Source organism: Leptopilina heterotoma, unplaced genomic scaffold (genome assembly GCF_015476425.1).
Source record: "Leptopilina heterotoma isolate Lh14 unplaced genomic scaffold, ASM1547642v1 Lhet_135, whole genome shotgun sequence".
NCBI classification, from domain to species: Eukaryota; Metazoa; Arthropoda; class Insecta; order Hymenoptera; family Figitidae; genus Leptopilina; species Leptopilina heterotoma.
In genome coordinates, this window is record NW_025110854.1 from 2429551 (window position 1) to 2453902 (window position 24352).

General features: G+C 27.8%; 4 protein-coding genes across 5 annotated transcripts; 2 read left to right on the forward strand and 2 right to left on the reverse strand.

Moving 5' to 3' along the window:
• Positions 1-4707: 4707 nt before the first annotated feature.
• Positions 4708-12106, reverse strand: LOC122497663 (telomere length regulation protein TEL2 homolog). Its single transcript, XM_043604909.1, has 8 exons — positions 12060-12106; positions 9901-9980; positions 9630-9751; positions 9139-9503; positions 8845-9058; positions 8244-8766; positions 7933-8067; positions 4708-7526 (listed from the first exon to the last, which is right to left on the reverse strand). The coding sequence occupies exons 1-8, from the start codon at positions 12098-12100 to the stop codon at positions 4795-4797; spliced, it is 4212 nt and encodes a 1403-aa protein (XP_043460844.1). The 5' UTR covers positions 12101-12106; the 3' UTR covers positions 4708-4794.
• Positions 12107-12660: 554 nt separating this feature from the next.
• Positions 12661-14850, forward strand: LOC122497667. Its single transcript, XM_043604912.1, has 4 exons — positions 12661-12926; positions 13228-13748; positions 13815-14067; positions 14157-14850. The coding sequence occupies exons 2-4, from the start codon at positions 13230-13232 to the stop codon at positions 14657-14659; spliced, it is 1275 nt and encodes a 424-aa protein (XP_043460847.1). The 5' UTR covers positions 12661-12926; positions 13228-13229; the 3' UTR covers positions 14660-14850.
• A 917-nt stretch (positions 14851-15767) lies between these two features.
• On the reverse strand, positions 15768-19764 carry LOC122497669 (mitochondrial proton/calcium exchanger protein). Its single transcript, XM_043604915.1, has 7 exons — positions 19610-19764; positions 18717-19159; positions 18467-18637; positions 18062-18376; positions 17510-18004; positions 16990-17430; positions 15768-16922 (listed from the first exon to the last, which is right to left on the reverse strand). The coding sequence occupies exons 1-7, from the start codon at positions 19665-19667 to the stop codon at positions 16515-16517; spliced, it is 2331 nt and encodes a 776-aa protein (XP_043460850.1). The 5' UTR covers positions 19668-19764; the 3' UTR covers positions 15768-16514.
• A 314-nt stretch (positions 19765-20078) lies between these two features.
• Positions 20079-24290, forward strand: LOC122497671. 2 transcript variants are annotated; one of them, XM_043604918.1, is made up of 4 exons: positions 20080-20522; positions 20701-21088; positions 22631-22771; positions 22843-24290. In XM_043604918.1, exons 2-4 carry the CDS (start codon positions 20708-20710, stop codon positions 23140-23142), a joined length of 822 nt encoding a protein of 273 aa, XP_043460853.1. In that variant the 5' UTR covers positions 20080-20522; positions 20701-20707; the 3' UTR covers positions 23143-24290. The 2 variants fall into 2 exon arrangements, with proteins under 2 accessions (XP_043460854.1, XP_043460853.1); XM_043604919.1 differs by having other exon boundaries at positions 20079-21088.
• The last annotated feature ends 62 nt before the right edge of the window (positions 24291-24352 follow it).

Consider the following 24352-nt stretch of genomic DNA (forward strand, 5'->3'; position numbering starts at 1 on the left):
ATTTACAGAATATTCATTAAAAGCTTATTCATTAAATTAAACTGCAAATATATTTGTTCAACTAGAGTTTAAATTTATTTCTAACTAAAAACAAATTTTAATTACACGTTTTGTTTTTCGTGTAAAAAATGTAGTTTAATTTACTTTGTCAGTTTAATTTAATTAAAATGCTAATTTTGCAACGAGCAGATTGTATTAATTTAGAAACAAATGTGTTTCATTTAAACAATACAATTTATGAAGCCTTTTAATTTTCAAAGATTTCTAATGATAAATCAATAAATCATTAAATTCATAAAAAAAATACTTAAAAATACTGATGAAAGTAATTATTAAAATTTGGAATGATCTTGTCAATAAATGGTCAATCGCGGTTTCAAAATTTTCGGTAAATCCTGCAACTTAAAAAAAATAGTTTTGAACTTTACAATTTGTTGGTTTTGATAAAATGACAAATTGTCTATATTTATTTTTAAAAATAATACTTCCATTATAATATTTTTCTTCTCTTTTTGTAAATATCGATATTAATCTTTCTCTGTACTTGGAATTCTTGTGAAGAAATTTTGTTCCCTCCAGGAGAAAACATTTTATAAATATCAATTCTGAAAATTTTTTCTTTTTGACATTTGTAAAATTAAATTTACATATTATGAAAATAGAAATTAAAAATTAGTGTTAAAATTTAATTAGAATTGATACTTGAAAAATGTATTCTATCATATTCGGTATTAAATGCAGGGGTCAAGTGTAAAATTTAAAAGGAAATTTCTATCAGTTCAGTCTCAGAGAGTTAAATACAATTATCGCAATAAGAGCAAGACTGCAACGAATTATCTATAGCTTTGTATAAAGATATTATGCCTTTGTGGTATTGAGCATGTATTATATAATTAATATATGTCAAGGCCAAAGGTGTCGTTTCTAATTTAATATAAATATTTTTCTATTTTTTTTTTGTAATAGATCTAACGCTTAAATCGAAATTCTCAAGTATTGCTAATATTATCGCGTTTCGACTTATTCTGGAATATCATTTTTTTATCACTCGATTTTTTCTTCAAAATGTATTTTAAAATTTTAATTTAAGTAAATTGAGCAATAAATTCATTAAAATTTCGAGGTGAATTGCGCAAAAATAAAAGATAATTAGAAGTTCTCTCTATTCACTTTGAATTGTATACATAATAAAATAAAAGCTGCTTTTTGTTTACAACTGTAAACAAAATATCCTTCAAATCGGTAAATATAAAATATTTATTGTGCAATTATATTTCAGAATAGAGAAGTAACGCGTTTTACAATTAACTTACGAGTAAAACAATTTTTCTTATTATCTAAAACTTAACCACTTGGCAATCTAGCTGTTAGTGTCTGGTTATCGGCAATTACATTCTTAAAGATTGAATTCGATTTACAACCATGTCTAAGATCAACAGACATGAAAATTATTTGCTACAAGTTGTAAAATAAAAATATTTTTTATTTAATTATCGCAATATGAGTAAGATTGCAAAGAATTATTTTTTGAATTTAAAAAAAAAACTATTTCACCATTAAAATTGAATTTATTTTTCAAAAAAAAAAGAATTTAAATTCTGAATTCAATAATAAAAAAATAATTCTGAATTGTTTCTGAAAGGAGAATACAAATTCTTATTTTTTTAAAAAGAAAAGTTTTACTATACTGTATGAAAGCAATAATTTTCATTGTTTTATCTAAAACATGGCTTGTATTAATTCTGAGATATGCTTCGCCCATATTTGTTTTAATATCCTTCAGTTTTTGAGAAAATAATAGAAAATCGTGGCTATATTTAAATATATATAACGAATATACTGGAATTATTTTAAAATAATTTCTTAACTTACTTTAACTAAAGTTTGTATGTTTCTTTTTTCGTTAAGAAGTGAAAAAATTAAGCTTATTATTTAATCTATTGGCATTTCAACAAAATATTTTTATTTTTCTAAGGACATTTCTTTTAATAATATTCTTTTGTTGATATTATGAAAAATAACACTTGAAACTTACACGAAACATTAAAAATTATTAACAAGTATCACTTAATTTTCTATATGAATCTAATAATAATAAACTTATGAATTTTTGGTGCAAAGAAAATATGTGTTAGGGAAGCACATCTTCTTTTCTCATAACCAATAAAAATCTACATCTCATTTAACATTATTGTGAAAAGTTTTATACAGTTACTAATATTTTTAAATTTTATTTTTTTCTCGAATGATATTTTTTTGAGTTTCGAGAGAATTTCACACACTTATTCTGTGTGTAAATATAGTGTGCAGTAAAATACTTCGTACAAATAAAATACATCAATATATTTTTCTTTACAAGATTATCATCATCATCATCATCATTCAAAAAGATATTTTTTACAGTATGTATAAAAAATTGAGACACTCTGTCGGTTACTGTACATTTTTTTTATTTAATAAAATCGTGATATTTTTCGAATGAAATATTGTTAATAGAATTTTCGTTAAATGCGATTTACATATAGCTGCCTTCGGAGTGCTCTCGTAAAGATGAAAAATTTAACAACTTGGTACATTTGCTTTGCAAATATATCCATGATTCGTTCTTTTTTTCGTATCAATTTTGAATCTAACTACTGATAACTTGCTATAGTTTGTATTCAAGTCCCATTACCTTCATTAAAAATTGAGCTTAAAAACAATATAAAATTTAAGGAAATAAAAATTCTTTTTTTTCGTATAAAAAGAAATTATGCATCAAATTATGCTCAATTTTTACCTCTAAAAAAACTGTATTTTAGATAATTTTATAATAATTAATAAATTTAATTAAACACAGGTTTAAAATTATCACTCTCTTATCAAAAAGAAGTTACTTATAAAAATTATTATATATACTTTTCTTTTTTTATAAAAAAAATCATAAAAATTCTTTTTGTTTATAAAATAAATTGACTATAAAATGTGAGAATATTGACAAGAATTCACTATAGCAAGTATTTCTATAAATCTATTTTTTCAAGATCTTAAAACCAAAGGAAAAATATTTAAGTAAAAAGTTAAAAAAAAATTGAATATGTTATTGAAAAAAAAATTGTTTACTAAAATTGAAAAAGGAAAATTCTTATCGTATACAATTTCAGTTCATTTGAGAAAGAAAAGAGTATTTTCGCCATTGGTTTTAAGTCTTTGATTATTATTATTACACCTACCCAAAAAATTTATTAAGTTAATTACTCAATGTCAGCCGAGACTCATTGAAATGCCGAAAAAAATGCTGCGTTTGGTGATTGTGGATGTTGCATTGTGGGACTCGTGAAGCCCATGGTTGGTGAGACTGAAATAATAATAATAATAACAATAATTTTTTCGAAATTATTAAACCATTGTTAATAATTTTTCTCTATTTTGAGAACTAATTGACATTAAAATATAATTTTTACTTTTTTTATTTATTATTATTTAATACTATTTTTTACATAACAGGCCACGGATAATATATAACTTTTTGGTATTTTTTCGACTTCTTTTAAAAAAATGCGACTTCTTCGTTCTTCGAAAATAATATTATTATTATTTATAAATAAATGAAGTAAAAATATTTACACTAACATTTTTTTAACAAATTTCAAATATTCAATAATTCACCATTAAAACTTTTAAAAAAGTATGATTATTAAAATTATTATTATTATTTATTAATATATTTTTAAAAAATGAATTTTGTATTTAAATAATTGAATTCTTGAAAAACTTTCGAAAGATTATTAAATAAAATTGATTAAGAGAAGAAATTTAGTTAGAAATACTAGAAAATAATTAAATTTTGAATGGGTTACAGTTATAATTTTTAGAAATAATTAAATTTCAAAAGGTTCGAAATTAAAATTTGAAAAATTTCAATTACTGAGGAAGAATGAGTAACAAGTCTTTAAATATTTATAGGTATAACAAAATTATTGAAGTTTTGAATAATATTATTTTTATAATAATTGTACTTTTTTGTGCCTTAAAGTCGATCCGAGGCCTGAATTATTATATTTACTCCTATAATGTTATTTAAAATAAAATTTAATTTACAATCTTTTACAACTGCAATAATTTTAAGTAATTATGAACAATGAATTATTTATAAAAAATAAACGTGTGTTTTCAATTTTTATAATTAAATTTATAAATATTAAAATAAAAGACTTACCCATAGGTTTAGCGTGATGTTGTGGACTGTTACTGGCCAACTGATTCATCGAAGGTGCTGGTCCAGTTTTATTTGATTTTCCACCCATAATATTGTCAAGATCTATATTTAATCCTGTACCAGCCCAAGTTAAACCAACTTGTGATGCTGGTATATTCGCTGGTTGATTTACTGCTTTACTTGTTACAGGTGTCAAAATATTCGGTGACAATCCAATCGATCCTAGATTAAATATTTTCTTTATTCAAAATACAAATCTTTTTTCAAAATTAAAAAATAAATGTATTAATATACCAGAAAAATTGCATATATTCAATTCATTTTTAAATTAAATTATATTAATAAATATTTGCTTCCTTGTATCATAAACAGAAACTATTTTTATAATATGAATTACATTTTTTCCGGGTAATTTTTATTATTAATTAACATATTATTAATTAATAACAATTAATATTAAATAAAAATTACAAATAACTAGAAAAATTTATTTTCAAAGTTTCACAAAATTGATAGTATAAAAAAATAATTTTAGATCCTTAATTATAAAAGTAAATTAAAATAACAGTCAGAAGATATTAATTTTTGAAATTAATCTAACTGAGAGAGCCAAGAATCGAATTAATTAAAGCAAGAATTTGTGAACCAAATTTTTTACAATTTGTATCCGGTTCACCGCCAACAACTTTTTGGGTACTATCGATAAGCCATAAACGTATTTCCATTAGAGGTTCTAATAATTCATTAATCAATGATTCCTCACTAACAACAGTGAGAACAGCGGCAATATTTTCAATCGCACAAAAACGAACTTTTGCCTCATTATGATATCTTAATGTCCAAACTAAATCAATAATTTCCCTCGCCATTTTTACGCAGGAAGGACAATTTTTAGCCTCTATCATAATTGTCGCTAATGTTTTTAGAAAACTAACTAACAAAATATTATCACTGTCCGACTTAACTTGAAGATTGTAGACATAATTTGCCTGTCGTCCAAAACCATACAGAAGAGGATAGAAAAAATACGTTGCGACATTAGCAAATTTATTCATCACAGTCTGTGATTTTTTTGCACTATGCGCGAAACGTTTCGTTTTCCCGTCAATTCTCTTTTGAACAATTTCTTCCCAATTCACATTATCCCTATTTCTTGGTACCTCGAAATCATCGTCGAATAGTGTCTCGTGCTTTTTTCCTCCCGTTGTTTCTATAAATAGAGAAATTGGTTTTGATGGACGTGGTTTTTTTGGTTCCTTATTTTCTTTTTTGACTTCCATTATTTTGTAGTTTGATAATTTTCTCACTGAATCGGCGAGAATTTCCAAGAAATTAATTCGTTGATTTATTGAATGACATTCGGCTTTTGTGTAAAATTCGCGACATAAATATTCGGCGGATTCTTTCGGGAAAACAGTAACAATTGCAACGCAAGCACGAAATTTCAGTGATTCAAAATCATCAACATGATAATTTTCTCCGAGAGTAACGAATATTTCCAAAAGTTCTAAACCAAATGATATGTCATCATTTGGAAGTTGAGTTAAAATTAATTCCTCCGCAATTTTTACACTTTCGGAAAATATATCTGGATTTTGGTTCGATTCAGTTGATGTCAAATTATCGCGCATGTCACGTAAATAAACTGGTTTGAATTTTTCACAATCTAGTGGATCATTAGACATATCGTATGGCACTAAATCATCATCACTGTCAATTTCCTCATCCTCCTTCTTATTAATATTTTCATCAATTTTATTAATTTTAACCATCCTTTTTGGAATTTCTTCATTTTGAGTTTTGTTCAGAGAGAGATCAGTGGCAGATGTTATAATTTTACACTCAATTGCAAGATCGTAAATTTTTCTCGCACCCAAAAATGTAAATTCAATATTATCAAGATGCAAATTATTTTCCGTTGGTAATTTTTCTTCGACTTGAGGGCAAACTTTTAGATTTCTAATCTCTTGAACCAATGATTTTGCCTCTTGATTCAGTGAATCGTATTCGAATTCCAATTTCGGTGAATCCTTTTCATTAACTATTTCGCCAATAATTTCTCCTGTGATCATACCAATTGTGGTTATTAAAATTTGTGTCGACTCGAAATGTGGGACAATTGCAGAGTAGAGTAATTTTTTTACAGCCTCCTTTTCTGTTGGAGATAGACGATCTTTTAGGCTCCTTACCGATAGAATTATTAGTTTTGTAATGTACAAATGTTGTTCAAATGGTGTATGACTAATAGCACTTCTATCGCCCCAAACGTTTAGTAGTTTTAACAAAAGTTCCACTAAAATAGTGGTAAAATTGTTTAAATAAGAAATTAGATTTCGCATTAAATTCTCATCACTATGCCAGGACATTAAAGGCACCTTAGTCGTGAAAATGTACTTCCACATTGGGTTGTTCGCCAAATTAGAGAAAATATTTTTTACCGTTTGATTCGATTTGCAATTTTTTAGAACTAACAGTACGATTGATTCAACACTTCGTCGATCGACTTGAACGAATATTGTTTCAATGAAACTTTTTATATTATTTCTATTCTCGAGTGCGCAAACTGACAAAATATCAATAAATGAATAAAGATCATTTGATTCCATTACAAGAAACATTTTACCTAACAGTTCGGCAATAATTTTCACATTTGGTTTCTTCGCGTCATAAAAGAGTCCATCGTTTAAAAATAAAATTGCTCGACTTAAATGAAAAATAACAATTTTCGCGTATAATTTCGGTGTAAGAGAATCGAGCATCTTTTTCTGTGCCTTATTCGCCACTCGATTTGGCAATGAAACTAAAAGTTGAACAATATTTTTCCAAGTCTCTTCTTGTAATTCGTCACTTGATTTCGAAGAATATACAATTGCCGACAATAGAGCGTCACTTTTTAGTAAACTTTCCAAAATTCGTGATAAAGTCAAAATTTTCCATTCATTATCCGTTTCTTTTAGAGCATTCATTAGATTGAAAATAGATTCGTAAAATAATACATCTGTTGATCCGTCGATTATGAAAATATTCTCAATTGATGAATCCAAAATGTTGTTCGTTAATGGCCAATTATGATTGAATTTTTCGACAAGTTTTTCTAACACTTTTCCATAAAGAATAGAATCGATTTCAATCGTTTCGTCTAAATTGAGATATTTTTGTGGTGTTAGAGAACCGGGTAAATATCTACAGAATTCATCGATAAGTGCTTTCAATTTTTCCAGATTTTCGTGTGATTTTATAAATTCCATTGATTGTAGAAATTCCAATAGAAGATCGGCAGAATAATTAATGTCCCTTTTCCTTAATTGTCTATCTTCTCGCCTTGAAACTGTAAGGAAACGCTAACTTGGGGGCATTATGTCTCAACGTTTAAAGGAACAAGCAAATTTTCACAAACAAAACAATCGCATGCATTTTCAACTTTTTTTTCTCTCAAACCCCTTTTATGAAACATTTTTTCGATTTTTTGTAACACACTTTTTCAGAGAAAACAACCAAAATTTTTTTTTTTTTTATAATTTATTCAATTTAGTTGTTTTTAAAATTTTTAATTTTATAACAAAAAAAGAAAAGTATGTATAATATTTTTTTTATTATTTAATGTATGTATGTATGAAAAAATTGTATCTTGTTTTTCGAAAATTAAATTAAAATGTAAAATGCTTCAAATTTAGATTGAGGGTAAAAAAATGTTGATTGTTTTCACAAGTAGAAAAAATTTTTGATATTCTTACCTGTCGAATTTGATATTAAGGGACTCATAGAATTCAATAGATTCGCATTATTTGCGTTGTTTGTTTGACTCGCTGGCGACATCATTCCGGGAGTATTGAAACCACCAAGATCCGACAAAAGATCAGTATTGGAAGCTGTAAAATATTTATTTATTTATTTATTTATTTTAAATTTCAGTCAAAGCTGAATATTTAACATTTTTAAGACAAACAAATTACTGTTCACAAAGTGAAAAAATGCTTTTTTTAAATAAAAAAAGAATTATAAAATTTAATTTTTGAAAATTATTTATTTCTAAAAATAAAGTTACCTGTATTATTATTGCCATTATTCCAGGATTGAATACCTTGCGGTGGCAGGGAATTAAACATATTATTTCCCATTAAATTTGTATTTTGTAACGAGACATTTCCACTTTCTAAATTTCCAAATGGCGAAACATTTGTTTGTACACCGGGAATCATTGTTCCAGATAAATTATCAGACTGTTGACTGATACTGATTGCTCCTGGTAATTGTGTAGCTGGACTTTGTATTGTCATTCCCGAATTGAAGGCCGACGTGAAATCGGCAAATTCATCATTGTCCTTTACTTTATTTGTTGAATTGCCAAATGCACTGGTGAAATCACCAAAATCAGAGGTATTTACATTTTGCGAAGGTATCGTTGAGCCTGTATTTGCTCGTGGATTAAAATCGTCGTCGTCATCGTCAACATTATTTTCAATATTCGAAGACAAATTTTCATTATTCGATTCAAACAATTCGTTTAGAATATTATTTGTGCTTTTCTGTTGTTTCACCGGCGATGTCATTAAATTTCCCTGCGTTAACTGAAAAATTGATATCAATCGTTATTTTTTTAGTGACAAAAAATGTAGGTTAGTCAAGTAAAATAAGAAAAAACGAACATTTGATTGGTCTTTTCCGTAATTCGCCGCGGCTCCCAAATCGACTTTTTTTATCGGTCTCGACGCCCTCGACGGCGAAGGATTAGAGGAAATAGAAGACGGTATCTTGCCGATCCTGTCGATATTTTCAATAGTGTCTTTGTACTCTTTTCGAGCGACTCTTCTCGGACTGGAACGAACATCATTGTCGGAATCTTCTCTTTCACCATCATCGCTGAAAACAATGAAAAAGAAATTAGAATTTACGTTGAAATTAGCAATTCAATTGATTCTGTCAAATTTTTGAGTATCAACCTATTATTTGCATCTTCGAAACCCTTAGCTCTTGATTCCCTGTCCCAATCGTTATACGTATCCTGATTAGGTTTATTCCACTTTGGATTATCCGTCCATCGCATTCCCATTGCTTCGCTAGACATTCCAACGTACTTGTCTTTATTTTTCTTCGCCTTTTTCCTTTCATCGCGCAATTTATCATCATCCTGAATAAAATCAATCAACTCGCGTACTTTGTGCCTGATGTTTATGCCCTGATCCTTGCCAAATTCATCGATATACGTGTAATTTTCGAACGACTTTAAATCATAAATATGTTCACGTGACGATGTTACGACACGTTCGGAACCATTGCGGACAAGATAATTTAAAAGTAGAAGCGCCTGAAAAACAGAAAAATAAAAAATAAAAAGAGAAGAAAATTTGCTCTCTATAAAAGAGGAAAACAAACAAAAAAAAGAAAAGAATTTAAACTGGTTTTGATTATAATCGTTCTGGTTTAATATTACCTTGTACGTTCGACGCCAATTACGTTTATTTTCTTGTAACATTCGCTTCCAAAGCATGGACATCACCTCCGGAAATTGCTCGTATGTAAATGTCGCCTGTGCTAACTCTTGCATCATTGCTCCTAAAAGGTATTATATATCTTATTGCCCTTGAATTTTTAATTTTTCAATTTCTTTTTTTAGAAAAAAGTTTCTTTTCCAATTGACTAGAGAATTTATTTAATAAGTTTCAATTTAATTTTTTTTTATTTTAAGATAAAGATCGTCGTACCTGTTGGACCCCACGCATCATCGTTGGTAGCTTCTCGGACTTTTGCCTCTGTTTCTGTATAATTCATAACCACATTCGTCCTGTAAGAATATTTTAAAAATTGAATATACAATTAAAATTTTATTTTTTCTAATAAAGGAAATAAAAATTTTTTAATTAGAAAATTCTAAAAAAAATTAATTCTTTTCTCGTAAGAATGAAAAATTCTTTTTTTAAAGTTGAAAAATATTATATATTATATTAATATAATATATTTTTTTATAGTAATTTAGTAATTTTCGTAAATTTTTAAAATAGTCACATCTATTTGACAATTATATTTCTTATCACTGTCTCAATTGATAAATAACAGGGGTAAGGAAATCTTTTTGTTTACAATTGATAAAGAAATGTTGAGACACTAAAAATTATATAAAAAAAATTTTGTAAAAAATATTGTATTAAAAAAAATAAAAATAATTGTCTGATGAACGTAACATGAGTAAAAATGTAATTTGAAATTTTTCTATTTCTTTAAAAGATAAAAAAAAATAACCATTGGCGGGGCTTTTTTTACCGCAACTATGTGACAACAGATAGGTCTTAAGCAATAATTATTTTGCAATAACAACTACTACTGTTTCCCATCTATAAAACCTTTCACGATTTTAACGCCATGGAACGAAACTATTGATACTGCTGATAATAATAATTATCTTATTGAAAGAGAAATTCGAAAGTGTAATTAAAACACAAATTCCAAACCAAAAATTATTCTCTTTTCGAAAAGAAAAATGCCAAATTTTTATAAACGATTCACAATCGTATTTTTTAAGAAAAAGAATCGTTGTTTAAATTATTAAATTCATTTTTCTGTCTTTTTTTAAATTTACTTTCTTTGTTTATTTTCTCAGACATGTTGAGAAATTTTTAAACTTAAAATACAATGGTTTTTTTTGCTGGTTGTAGGAAAAAGGTATGCGTCCAGTACAAATAAATAATTACACTTAGACTTCGATATTTGGTACTTTACTTAATTGACGCATACCTTTTCACCTGCTCTTGCGTAAACTGGATTCAATTGCCTTTGAGCAGACAGTTGACCATGACCTAATCTGAATAAAAAGAAAAAAATCGTGTCTCATTTGACTGTGAATTTATTTTCTGTCGATTATACAGCTCAAGACTGTGAACTCGATTTTGAGATGAAATTTTTCAGAAAAAAAGGATTTTTCTGAATTGTACAATGAACCTAATTAAAATTTCTTTCACTCATTTCCGGAGTGAAGGAGATTTTTATATTATGAATAATACATTATATGAATCATTTATTATTGGAGCTTGTGAATTTCAGTTTGCCTCTTCCGTTTAAATATGTAATTTCAATCTTCTTTTGATAATTATTCTCTTTTTACAAATTCTCCTTGAAAGATAATGTAAAAAATGCAAATGTACTTCATAATTAAAAAAGTATTCTAAAATATCTATTTATAAAGCTATATTTTGCATTCGAAAAAAAAATATTATATAAATTTATTAACAATAGCAAAAAAAGGTTTCCCATTTGCAATAAAAAATGCTTCTTGACAATGTGTAAATACGAGAATAAATATCTTTTAAAATGTACTTTTTAAATTATCACATTCGAAATTGTTTTCATTAAAGAATATGAATTATGTCGCAAAAGTTATCTAAGCGTCCATGTAAATTTTAATAACAGTAAAGTCACGATTCCCTCTGTCACATACAGTTGTTGAAAATTTAATCTATATAACAAAATAAATGCCTTTGTTTGCAAACATTGAATACCAACAAACTCTACAGAGATTCAATTGTTGTGGAATTTGTGTTTGTGGTCTTGGAAATAATTGCTGTTTCTTTGATCACGAGATAAGGCTTTTTAATGCATTCCGGAATCTTCCAATCTTTGGAATATTATATATATATATATATATAATGATTAATTATTAATATTTGCTTCTTCAAATTAAAAACAATTGCCAATTAATTATGACTGATTTCAAATTGCATTCATCTGGAAAAGCTAATAATAAATGTAATTATTAAAGAATTTCTATAGAAATTGTTAAAATAATGGATAAATTTCTATGAAAATGAAAGACGTCAAATCGAAAAAGAGCAAAAACAAGGTTAGATTCCTTCTAAACACTGAAACTTACGCCTTATCCATCAATTCTCGCACTTTCCACATGTTCATCATTTTGATTTACACTTTTTAAACACTTTATCACAAAACTTATTGAAATAATTATCGTAAGAATAACGCGAAACCGTCACCAGATGTTTTTACTAACATTTGATAACACGATGAGAACAAACGTCATCGGAAGCCATATTTATCTCTACAACCACTTCCAACTTCCACGTAGTATGTAGTATCTACCTAATGTGGCCCGAGCGGTAACTGATCCATAGATCATAATCTCAATAAACTCTGCACGATTTTTTGCAATTGTCAGATAAATGATTGATTGTGTTAGTCAGAATCGACAAAATTCGCAGTAAAAAGAGAAATATTTCAATTGATTCTGAACTTTACATTCAAGTTGTCAAAAATAGTGAAAAATTATCGTTTTATTATTAATTTGTCAGTTTTTGATAGTTATCAGCTTTTAAATAAAAAATATTTCCACAGTATTCAGTTAGACTAGAAATGTTAAATGTTTTATAATAATTTAGTAATATTGTTAAAAAAATGTTTAAAAATTTATTTAAATTTAAAGCGCGAATCATATGACCAATCGAAATTAATTGTTTTGAGTTTGCGCAGAAACGACAGTGTTGCCAATTGTTGTATAGCCAAAACAATTCATTATAATATCAGCAAAGGTAATTTCTTTGTTTTGTTTATTGTTTATTTCTAAAAATTATTACTATGGTGACATATTAATAAAAAAAAAGAAGAATGTTAAAAAATCAATTCAATATTGTAACATGAGTTCTGAATAATTGAGAAGATTTGGTTGAAATTGTGGAAAATATCAAAATATTAAAGTCACTAACAACTGTGATCTAAACTCCCATTGGTATGTAACTGTATAATTTATATAAAAGATTACTTTTACAGGCATTTTTAATATTCTGCAAAATAACTGCTTTGCATGTTTGAAAATTTGCTATACCTGCCATGTAAAAATTTTACAGTTTTAACCTATTTGCATAAGACTTTCATTATACTAATAGAAAGTTATATTTGCGTTATTTGTATTATCTAATAACAAATTAGCCATACTGTGATTTCTATTAATTTTTTATTCACAACCAACATTATATTATCAGATTACAAACGGAATAAATGGATTTATTATTTTTAAACAATTTTTTCAGAAATGCCACGAAAATATATAAGAAAAACCAATCGGGCCTTTGCTGATCCAATGGTTATGTTAAAATGTGCCAAATTAATTAAAAATGATCGTAAAACAGCGAGAAGTGTGGCAAAAGAACATGGTTTAAATTATCGTTCACTTTTAAGATTTTGTTCAAAACCAAATATCAATGAATTAATAAATGGCGACAATAAAGACGCCTATATTTGTGGATATAAAAAGAAATCACAAATTTTCACCGATGCTGAAGAAGAAATAATGATAGAATCTGTTTTAAAATCGTACAATGTTCCTTGTGATTTGTCTCAGAAAAAAATTAGGCAGTTCGCCTATGAATTTGCTAAAACAAAGTCGAAAAAAATTCCCCCAAGTTGGGAGAATAATAAGCAAGCGGGACCAGATTGGTTTATTTATTTTATGAAACGACATAAAGATTTTGCTTCACAAAGAAATTTTATATTATGTCGAGACGGTGCGATAAAAAATGATAATTCAGTGAAAAGTAATTTCGAAATTGAGGTAAATATTAAAAAAAAAATTATTCAAAGAGTAGAGAATATATTTATAATAAATATTTTCTTTCAGTATATGGATTTGTCGTTCCCTATGATCGATCCACTGCAAGATGCATTTGACGAGAGTCAAGATATTAAAAGTGAAGGAACTGATGACAAGGAGAAGGAATTTTCCAACGATGAAAAGGCAGAATTTTCTCCAGAGTCGTTGATTGTCGTTAAAACGGAAATGGATAATTCGTTTCTATCCGATGAATTAGATTCATCGCAAAGTTCAAATTCAACTGATTCACCATTTAAAATATCAACAATTATTTCCGAAAGTAAGTATCGTCTTTTAGATTTAAAAAACAATTTTTTAATAATTTTGTATAAGAGAAGTTATAGAAATAAATATAATATTAACTTCAAGATTTATACGACAAAGAGGAATCAACAATGAATGATCTACATTCTATACAATTACCAAGTTCCTGGAGCATTACCGAATTACCAGGCGGCGAAATTTATCGATTTTGTTTATCATCCATCGTAATAACTAACAAGGACAATAACATTTGTCCTGTGATAGAAAAATGCATTTTTATTGATGCAAAAAGACAATTAACCTTTAAGGCTCGTAATATAACATTAGACAATGAGAAACTGCAACTTCCAAAAATGTTGGATAATTTAAAACAATTACCAACAATTTTATCAAATTTCCAAAATCTTCATACATGTGATGGTTTGAATAATATGGAATCGTTTCTCCTTCAAGAATTACCTGTTGTTAAAGATTGTCTACTAACTTGGCGGCACACACAGTGTTCGTTGTTATTGTTGAATAATGAACGATGTGAATTTTGTAGTCAATTATTCCAAACGATACAGGAAAAATTAGCTAAAGTAATGGATCCAAAATTCTTTAGCTGAAAAATAATTTGTAATGTAAACTATGTTAAGTATAGATATTAATTCATAACATTTTAAGTAAATAATATAAAGAAAGGGAAAAAAGATAAATTAAAAAAACTGTTTATGCAAATAAGAAAAATATCCTTTTTTTGTATATAAAATAATTTAGTTAATTGTGATATTAAATGTTTAACAAAAAATCATCTCGACTTAATGAATGTATTTCTTAAATATCGTTGATATTCACTATATTTATTATTTTCAATTTGGGCCAATTGGCGTAGTTGGAAACAAACAATGTCGGAGCCAAATTTACAGATTTATGAATATGTTCGACGTCAATATTTTAACCTCAGATCATTTACAAAAAGTTCTGAGTATTATAAGATTATAATTTGACGTTTAAAAAAAATATATTCCAATTTCTCTGATGATGCAAAAAAAGTTGTCAATCTGCATTTCTTTAAAAATAATCAAAAAAATTTTTCTGGTGTTTTTAAATCCAGAAGAAAAACATTGTTCTTGGGAAGTGACCGAAATATGTCTTTTAAAAATTTTTAAAACTGACGTTATTAGCGAAAATAAGGAATTTTGTTTCCAATTACTCCAATAGACCCCACCAATGAAATTATTCTTTAATTACTTTATTAATCGATAATTTTTAATTACAGTATTAAAAATATATTTGCGTTTTATATGACGAAAAAAGTTGGTCGCAAGCACTTTAGAATTTTTACTATTTTCTTTTCTTTTAAATTAATTAGCCTACTCTATTTAAATTACTTTTGGTATTTAATGAAAAGGATAACAAAATTTTTTTCCCTATTTATACAGCTTTTAATAAATTCTTTCGTAATTTTCCAATTGAAATAAAAGGCATTTCAATTCAAATAAAAATATTGCTATTTCAATCAATTTACAATTTTATTTACTTTTAATTTTTATAAATGTTTCATTTTCAAAAAAATATTTTCAATTTAAAAAAAGCATTTAAATCGAAAAAGAACTAGGGATATATGTTTTTTAATTTTACTAAAAATAATTTCAAGATTTACATAAAAACTAAACATAAATTTAAAAAAAGCAGAAAAATGTTATAATGTATAATTAGTAAAAAAGATTGTAAAAAAATTTACTACATTTTCGACACATTGAAGAAAACGTAGATCAGCTTAATTAAAAATTTTTCGATAAATACGTTGCGGCAGTTTAATGTGACAATAAATTGTGTAATATTTTTTTGGAAATTGAATATATCTATCATCTGTTACCCTTTTTTATACAATAGCAGTAAATATCCACATATTAATGTTTAAATTTATTTTTTTTCTTGCAGATAAATATGATGATTTATTATTCGTTTCTTAATTATTTATCTGCGTGCAAAGAAAAATTCCGTGACCACGCGTAAATCCCACTTCTTTTTTTTTAAATATAAAATTCGTATTGACAATAAAGATAAAAATTATGCAATTACCGAAAGAAATCGTAAAATTTTTCATTCGATGGAATGGATCTTTATGTGTAACAAAAAGAAATTGATACCGTATCACCAAGTGTTAAAAATTCGAATATTACTTACTTTTCATACAGAAAGTGAATATATGTATCTGTGACCAGCACAAATTCAATATTTTCTAATTTCTTTTCTTTTGATGATGTTAAATGCATCTCATAAAAAGAACTTTCTCTCGATGCAAAAAAAAGTTTGCTAAATTATTTTTCCATTAGTTGAACCAATCAACCATTAAAATTCATTGCAAAGTAAATTTTCAACCGTGGGTCTCAATAAATTTTCTATTTTTTTTCATCATTATCGACGATACTTTTTCAAGTTTCAATTTCAAATTTTTAATTATTGTGCAAATTATGATCACAGATGTTTTGAGCCCTCGGCTTTTTTCGGCGTTGGTGGTACAGTTGGACCAATTGGTTTCTTTTGAACTGAATTTTTTTCTGTTTTCAATTTCGGTGATGTGTCACGTTCCTTAACTGTTTGGGAAGCAAAATTTTTCTCTGTGGAATTTGCAGGGTCGTTTAATTCTTCTTTACCAAATTTTTTTTCCACTGTGACTGGTGTGGCAGGAACTGTTGATTTCGAGTCATTTTTAATATTTTCCTCTGACGATGTTTCCTCCTTTGCTTCCTTACTTTCCTTCTTGAGGGCCTTCTCGATTTGATCCTCAACCTCTAGTACTTCTTCTTTTTCCATTAAGTCAATTAATTCGTTGACTTGCTTCTTGCTTAATTTGATGTCTTCTTGGCCGATTAGTTCGACGACCTGAAAATTTACATGTTAATTGTGGTTTTTGAAAAAATGTGATATTTTAAAGTGGAAAATTAGTAACCTTTAGAACATCTTCGATTTTAATTGCACCGTCTCGGTCGTCGTCAATTTTTCCCAAAATTTCGGCTATTCTTGTTAAACGATGCTCATCGGGGACGTTTTGAATTTGTTTAATTGCAGCAATAAGTTCGTCAATTTTCACCAATTCCTCGGCGGCTTTTGAATGTGATTGATCTTCCGGCGCTAGGGCTTCGACTTTTTCTTTCATTTTCTTCTCGTCTACTTCGAGTTCCGTGAGAACGGCATCCATTTTGCTAATCATTTTATTTACTTTGTTGAAAAGTCGTTTAGCACCTTTGGAAACTTTAATGTCCTCGATTTCCGCAAGTCCCTTGGACTCGGCCTTTATTTTGTAAAGTTCCTGAATATCTTCTTGATATTCGGCCATTTCCTCCTTAAGTTCCTTGAGTTCCTCCTTCTCCACAATCATCTTCTTATCTTGCTGTAAAAATTTTAAGATTTATTTTATTCACTTTAAACGAAAATAATAAAACTAGAGATATAAAAGAAAAATAAAATACCTGTCCGATAGTGTCGAGTGCTTGCTCAATAACATCGATATCAGTTTTAGTGATTTCGTCGGTCTTTGTGTCTGACACGAGAACAGTCGGTTGTGGTACACTCTCTCTCTCCTTTTCTTCCTTCTCCTTTTGCTCCTGTCGTTCTTCTTCAATTCGTTTCTCTTCGATCTTAATGATTTCAATGTTTGTTCGGTGATCAAGTTTACCCTCCTTCTCGCCAATTGCACCTTTCGTACGCGCCACAACATCGTCTGGAAGTGCGGAAATAGTCGCTTTCAATTTGTCGGACATTGGCGTCGCTTCAGGCACCATCAGAGCACGCGAAAGTAATAACAACGAAGGTGCTACTTTCTTCACTAAACTCAAATCAAGCCATTGTGACAGTTGGTCGCGTAATTTATTTTCTGGCATTCCGTAGGCACGCATACCGCGAGCACGGCATGCTTGTTGCAATTCAGCTCTCGTTAAACTTTCAACACCTTCTTTCTCGATCAACTGCAAGAAAATTAATTTTTAAAATGAGAATTCAATTTAAACTTTTAATAAACTTACTCTGTCATCGGCAGCGAGACTTCTCAATCGCATTCTAAGAAGGAACCTCAAAAAATTCGTAGTGCCAAGAGTTTGTACGTCCAACACTCGACAGAGGGCAATTAATTGTTGTCTTGAAAGAGAGTCTAAAGTGATTTCATCTTCGAACAATTTACTGAATTTAATTATCTCTTCGTTTGAGGCAACAGATCCAGTTGATCGAACCTTATAGAAGAAATCGGAAAATTCTTTCGCCTTCTCGGAACGATGGTCTGAAGATTGTACAGACATTTCGTTGAGTGTTTTTTGTAAAAATTTGGCCATTTCTATTTTTACCTGAAAAAGATTAAGGGTCAATGATTATTATTTCCTAAATTTGTTAATTATGTAATTAATTGTAATAAATTTCAGAAGCAAATTTCATACTTTCAATGCCTTCTTCAATTTATCTTCTTTTTCGGAAGCAGTTTGAAATGTTGATGGCAATAAACCGGGGAATAATTTTATTGCTATTGGTAAGAGAAATTCCATAAAAGGTACAATAATAAAAACTGAGAATGGTATCAATCTAAACACATCTCCTGTTGTTTTTACGAGCTGAAAATAAATTGTCATTTCTCATTTAGTATTGCAAATATCTAATTACATGCACTTTTATAATAGAGAAAATTAGTACCAGTCTGTGTTCTCGACGACTCAATTCTTTCCCATTTAACACTCTCCATATTAATTTTGCTGAGACTTTCATATCTAAACCTAATAATCGAAAACCGTGATAGTAGTGCAATATTTCTGCCTTGACGCGTTGCCATAAAGTTCGTTTTTGAACGACACTTTTCTCTGGCGATTGAGCTAAGTCTTTGGAGGCGACGGAAGCCATTTTTTCCTTCTCCTTTTCCTCCTTTTCCTCTTTGATGCTCTTGATGGTCTCCTCCACCTTCGAGGAAGGTTCCTGTCCCCTCCATGTTATCGAGGTATGAAAACTTCTTATTGAATTGTGTTTCACATTTGTCAACGTTGGTGTTGAAAGGACTCGTATGTCCCTATTTTCCGTATGAATCAAATCAAAATTACCAAGTTTTCGATTTTCACTGAACCACGCTCTCTGACAGCAACCTCCTAAAAAGAGTAATCAAAATGAATTAATAATAAATAAAAGTAATGTTTCAAAAAAGATGAATCTCCAAGTATTGAATTTATTACTGAAATGCTGACTACAAAGTGTTAAAATGAATTAATTTGTAATTTAAAAGTTGAAAAAGTATTAAGTCGTAGTAATGTAAATGTTCACCACCTAACCTTCACCTTTGGATAATGATAGAAATTGTTTATAATATATTGATCGATGAAGACCCGGTTTGTTGCTATTAATTGATAAAAATTTAGTATCAATGACTATGTATAATTATTATTTAATGTCAGAAACATTTTTATTGTTATATAAACACATTCACTATTAGAATTGAGAACACATGCATGTATAGTAGATAAGAAATAAGTTATTATATGCAGGGATTTGATGAAAGATAGATATAAGTTTGTAATTAATTTAAAAGAAAATCTACGTACGTCTTATAGCACCCAAATGTGGGGCAATTAATGGTTTTGTATACACTACAAGATTCATTATTGGTTATTTGCCTTGTTGTTTTCTAAAAATATTTTTTAATATATACTACAAACGGACATCACACCACATTTTTAAGTATTTTCCATTCTACAATCTGAAATTAGCCGAGGAACAAGTTTTGTTGTATATTATATCATTGATTATAAATTTAATAAGATAAGCGCCTCTCGTACAGAGAAACCAATTGTAGTTTTTAAAAAATAAGGCGCATTTTTATAATTGGACAAGTCTTGTCCACTAATAGAAAATCGTAATATAACTTACCGTGCATTTTGATTGGTTCTAGAAAATCCCAGGCAGCCTGTGGATTAACATTAGTGTCTTTACTTCTCTCATCAGAGATGGTTTATTAAAAAACTTTTTTCTAAAAAGAAAAAAATGACATTTATTTAACAAAGAATTTTAATTGTTAAAAGTGTTTATGTCATTTAAACTATAAGATTATAATTAATATTACGTTTCACCTTTTTTCTTTAAAATATCTACTTTGTACAAAGTGGATATACTTATAATTCCTTTTGTTATTGATATAAAAATTTATAAACAAAAAATTTTCGAAAACTCGGTTGTAATCAAAATAAATAAATTATTGCCTTTTTCAACGTATTTTGTGAAGGCCCAAAAAGACAAAAGGTTAAAAGGACGCGATACGTCATTGCCTGGAACAAAAACAAAGTATTACAATTACAGTGAATTTTGTTTTAAAACCATTTGTTAAATTCATACTGAATTCCCTCGGAAAATTACATATTTTGTCAATTATCCAATCGGTGATCATCTACTATCTGATCTAGACAAGCCGCAAAGTCTTCTTATCTGACAGCTTATCTTGGAACTGCTGCTGGGAAAGGGGTAAAGATAAACAGTCATGTTTTATGTTGTTTTTTCGTTAAAAAAAAAAATTGACGAAAAATGAAAAAATTTGTGATATGCAATGAAAATTAATTTAACTGTGAAAATAGTGCACTTAATATTGTTAAAATATTTTTTTACAATCAAGAGATAAAATAAAAAATAAACACATTTTTAGAGGAACAATGGACAATTATTCCCAGCAGAGGTACGATACCAAGATTGAGAGTTTCGATTCATGTATGATTGAGACAAATCAACAACAAGAAATAGCCCAAACAGTTAATACAACAACTCAACAGGGACAAATTGATAATCAGGAGAATCATGATTCTGGAACAATTCCACCGCAACAAACACAGCATATACAAAATCAAGCTCCTCTAGTACAAAACGCTCAACAACACATGACACTCACCCCGGTTCGACTTCCCGCAATATTAGACGGTGAATTCTTCTCTGTTATTAGATTGGAAGACACTAATGTCACAGTTCGATGTTTGCAATGTCAAAAACTCTTGAATGGAAATCTCAAGTCCACTGGCAATTTTCTTAGTCACATAAAAGTAAGTAAATTACTGTTCAAATTTAGTAAATGAACAATTGTGCTTTTTTTAACACTTTGTATTCTTAACTATCCTAATCACAGAATTATTAAGTTCTTTAATAATTTCAAATTTAATTATATTTAATGGACTCGTTATTTACATTTGAGTATCCATTGTATTATCTTAATATCTTTTTATAGATTTTCAACGTTATCTAGTAAATTGAATGGAATGCCTTAATATCTAATATTAAGATTCAAAAAGACTATTGTTTCGAAATTATAATTTGTTTCCTAATTCTTTTTTTCAATTAATGAGTGTTGTATTTACTTCTCAAGTTATTTTTCGAGTGCATTTTTTTCGTGTAAATCAATTAATCAGGCTTCACAGTCTGTCCCCTATTTCCCCAAAAGTCCCCTTTTTTTAATTTTGGCCCCTAAACGTACCCTATTTTCAAAATTTCCCCTATTTTTTTCTTTTATCTTTTAATGATGAATTCACCCCAAATTTAGCAAAGTGACGTTGACAGTTTCAATTGGAAACTTTTGTTTTGAAAATTATTTTCATAAATATTTTTTAATTCGTCGCAGGAAATCAATTATTTTCAATAATTCTTAAATAATTCTGCAAAAGAATTCAATTATCTTGATAACCAAAAAAATTCTCCTCATAAAATAAATTACAGTAGAACCTCGATTATCCGAGGTAATGTGGGGAAGAGGTGCCTCGGATAATCGAAAACTCGGATAACACGGAACAAATGAAAATTTAAAAATTTAAAAATTTTTTTTTATGTGTTTAAAGTGTTAGAATAATATTAAACGACAAAAATGGACGAAATTTTAAATGCAATGATCGCAAATAGTGGTTTTGTAAAAATTTTTTTTTTTAAGCAACATTCAATATTATTTATTTTTGTATTTAAATAATTGATTTCTCGTAGCATTAAATTATTGTTTTTCGTACTTTTAACTAACAATTCTGTAGAATTAATTTTTTTGAAAAAGTTTAATTGAATAATAATTAATGTTATTGATTTAAAGTAGAATTTTAGTTAAAAATTCTAGAAAATTTTAATTGAATTGAAATGATACAAATAATTTTGAAGAAATTACAGTAACATTATTCTTATAATAATAAACTAATGATTTTGTCAGTCGGTCATATTTATGTTTTATAATAATATTCTTATGAGTTGTTCAATTTGAAAAGATTTGAATTTAAAAATTTTGATCATCTTAATTCCAATGAAAAAAAATGATTAAATATTTATAAGAAATTTGTAAGTAAATTTAATAAATCATTTTTTTGAGTATGTAATAATTTTTAGAGTGAATCAGAATATTCTTTAGGGCCAGGGAAAAAGTCAAAGTTGTGTTTGGAAATCAGGGAAAAATAAAGTTAAATTTTTGCGGCAACCCTGTACAAATAAATTATATTTTTATCTTTATTTAACCAATTTTTTATGGTTCCCTAAAAGTCCCCTATTTCCCCTAAAATACTTTTTAGGGGCACTGTGAAGCCTGATTAATTAATTTTCAAAATTTTTTTATATTTCAGAGAGTACATCCATTTATGGTTGATAAAATCAAATGCAAATCGAATCAAAGAAGACCGGCTGTAATTTATATTGATTTATCAGCGGAACGTTGTCCAGAGATTGTCAGGGCGAAACGTGGATATCGAAAATACTATAAAATGGTAATTTAATGAAAAAAAACTAAACTAAAAATTGTATTTCTGTAATTAATATCGTATGCTTGAATTTACAGGAAGACTGTCAGCAAGTGAATGAGGAGGCACAAAATTTTGAACAAACACAAGAATGGACAGAACCGTCAATAATTCGTAGGCGAAGATCAGAGGAACCTGAATCGAGCGAAGTAATGAAAGTTTCACACAATAATTCACTTGTGATTGAAGACGAATTTGATGCAATCGGTAGGAATGTGGCTGCGAAATTGCGAAACATGCGGCTCGACCAAAGAATAATTGCCGAGAAGCTTCTTAACGATATTCTCTTTGAAGCACAACTCGGTAATTTACATCGAGACTCAAATATACACGTTTGAAAATAATTATTGTCACCATGGCGATAATTGTACAGAAAATTTAATAATCATTACCTTGTGAAAAAATTAAATGAGGAGAAAACTGAAATGAAAATGCAAGGACTTGAAATTACTAAAAGGAAATTAATGGCCATAAGAAAAAAAAAAGAAAATTCGCATTTATTTAGTCACATTCTTACGTAAGTGTCATAAATTTACTTATTAAAAGTGTCAACTTTATTAAAAGTCAAAATTTCTTTTTTTGCAATAGAAATACTTTCTTGAATTAGGGTTTAATAAAATGAAAGATAGAAGTTTCGTATAAGAAATTTATTTACAACGAAATTTAAAAGTTCACAGTAACTTTTCTGTATAAACAATTTCATTATGAATTTTTTTTTCTATTAAATACTATTCTATGTAGAATAGAAAAAAATATCGATCAGAGCCACCAAAAATCTTTGGAGCAATTTAAATGTATTTAAAATACATTTTTGGTATATTTTGTATTTTTTTATTATTATTTTTAAACCTGTTCGAAAGAATTCTATTCTTTAATGAAAAAAATTCACTTAAGCAAAATATAACTTCCAAGTTCCTTAAAACATCTAATCAAAGCTTTTTCTCTCAGTACGTATATAATTATAAAGTCATTGATTTCAAACACGAAATACACATTTTATTGAAATTGTGTATTTAGTGACGTAGATAAATTAATAAGTTCGTATAATACTATATTATTCGATAATGTAAAGAGCATAAAGGTCTTTTAAGATTGTAAATATTACTTACCCTATTATTCTAAAGATTAATGACTGTAAACACTTTTCTTTTGCACTAAGTACAAGATACGAAAGACGATTTCGAGAATTATGTGATGTATAAATACGTATTTTTTAAAAGAAAAGAAAAAAAAGGATAAAAAAAAATGACAACACGCTGAGATACAAGTTCAAATGGAGTCATTGTTAATAGTACAATAAGTTATCGGAAATTGCCATTTGTAAAGGTAGTCCATTTTCTATTGTATATTATAGAATAAAGGATAGATTTTACTATAAGAACGATGATTGTAATAAATACATGATGTAAAGACTGAATGACAAAAAAAGAACACAGAAATTCAGACTTGTAAGTTCCTAAAAAAATTCATTAGGATTTATTTTCAATTTCATTGAATTTTCTTTTTAAAGTTTAACAATAATTTTGCTTATTCTACTTGGAATCGTTA

Excerpts from the sequence above, each read along its gene's own strand:
- LOC122497663 (XM_043604909.1), bottom strand. The coding sequence starts at position 12,100 with ATGATGAACATGTGGAAAGTGCGAGAATTGATGGATAAGGC. Across the intron at positions 9,752-9,900 it reads TGATGCGTGGGGTCCAACAG|GAGCAATGATGCAAGAGTTA; the intron begins GTACGACGATCT and ends AATACCTTTTAG. Across the intron at positions 9,504-9,629 it reads ATTGGCGTCGAACGTACAAG|GCGCTTCTACTTTTAAATTA; the intron begins GTAATATTAAAC and ends TCTGTTTTTCAG.
- LOC122497667 (XM_043604912.1), top strand. The coding sequence starts at position 13,230 with ATGCCACGAAAATATATAAGAAAAACCAATCGGGCCTTTGCTGATCCA. Across the intron at positions 13,749-13,814 it reads AAAGTAATTTCGAAATTGAG|TATATGGATTTGTCGTTCCC; the intron begins GTAAATATTAAA and ends ATTTTCTTTCAG. Across the intron at positions 14,068-14,156 it reads ATCAACAATTATTTCCGAAA|ATTTATACGACAAAGAGGAA; the intron begins GTAAGTATCGTC and ends ATTAACTTCAAG.
- LOC122497669 (XM_043604915.1), bottom strand. The coding sequence starts at position 19,667 with ATGAATCTTGTAGTGTATACAAAACCATTAATTGCCCCACATTTGGGT. Across the intron at positions 18,638-18,716 it reads GTCGTCGAGAACACAGACTG|CTCGTAAAAACAACAGGAGA; the intron begins GTACTAATTTTC and ends ATTTATTTTCAG. Across the intron at positions 16,923-16,989 it reads AAATCGAAGATGTTCTAAAG|GTCGTCGAACTAATCGGCCA; the intron begins GTTACTAATTTT and ends GTAAATTTTCAG.
- LOC122497671 (XM_043604919.1), top strand. The coding sequence starts at position 20,708 with ATGGACAATTATTCCCAGCAGAGGTACGATACCAAGATTGAGAGTTTC. Across the intron at positions 21,089-22,630 it reads ATTTTCTTAGTCACATAAAA|AGAGTACATCCATTTATGGT; the intron begins GTAAGTAAATTA and ends TTTATATTTCAG. Across the intron at positions 22,772-22,842 it reads ATCGAAAATACTATAAAATG|GAAGACTGTCAGCAAGTGAA; the intron begins GTAATTTAATGA and ends TTGAATTTACAG.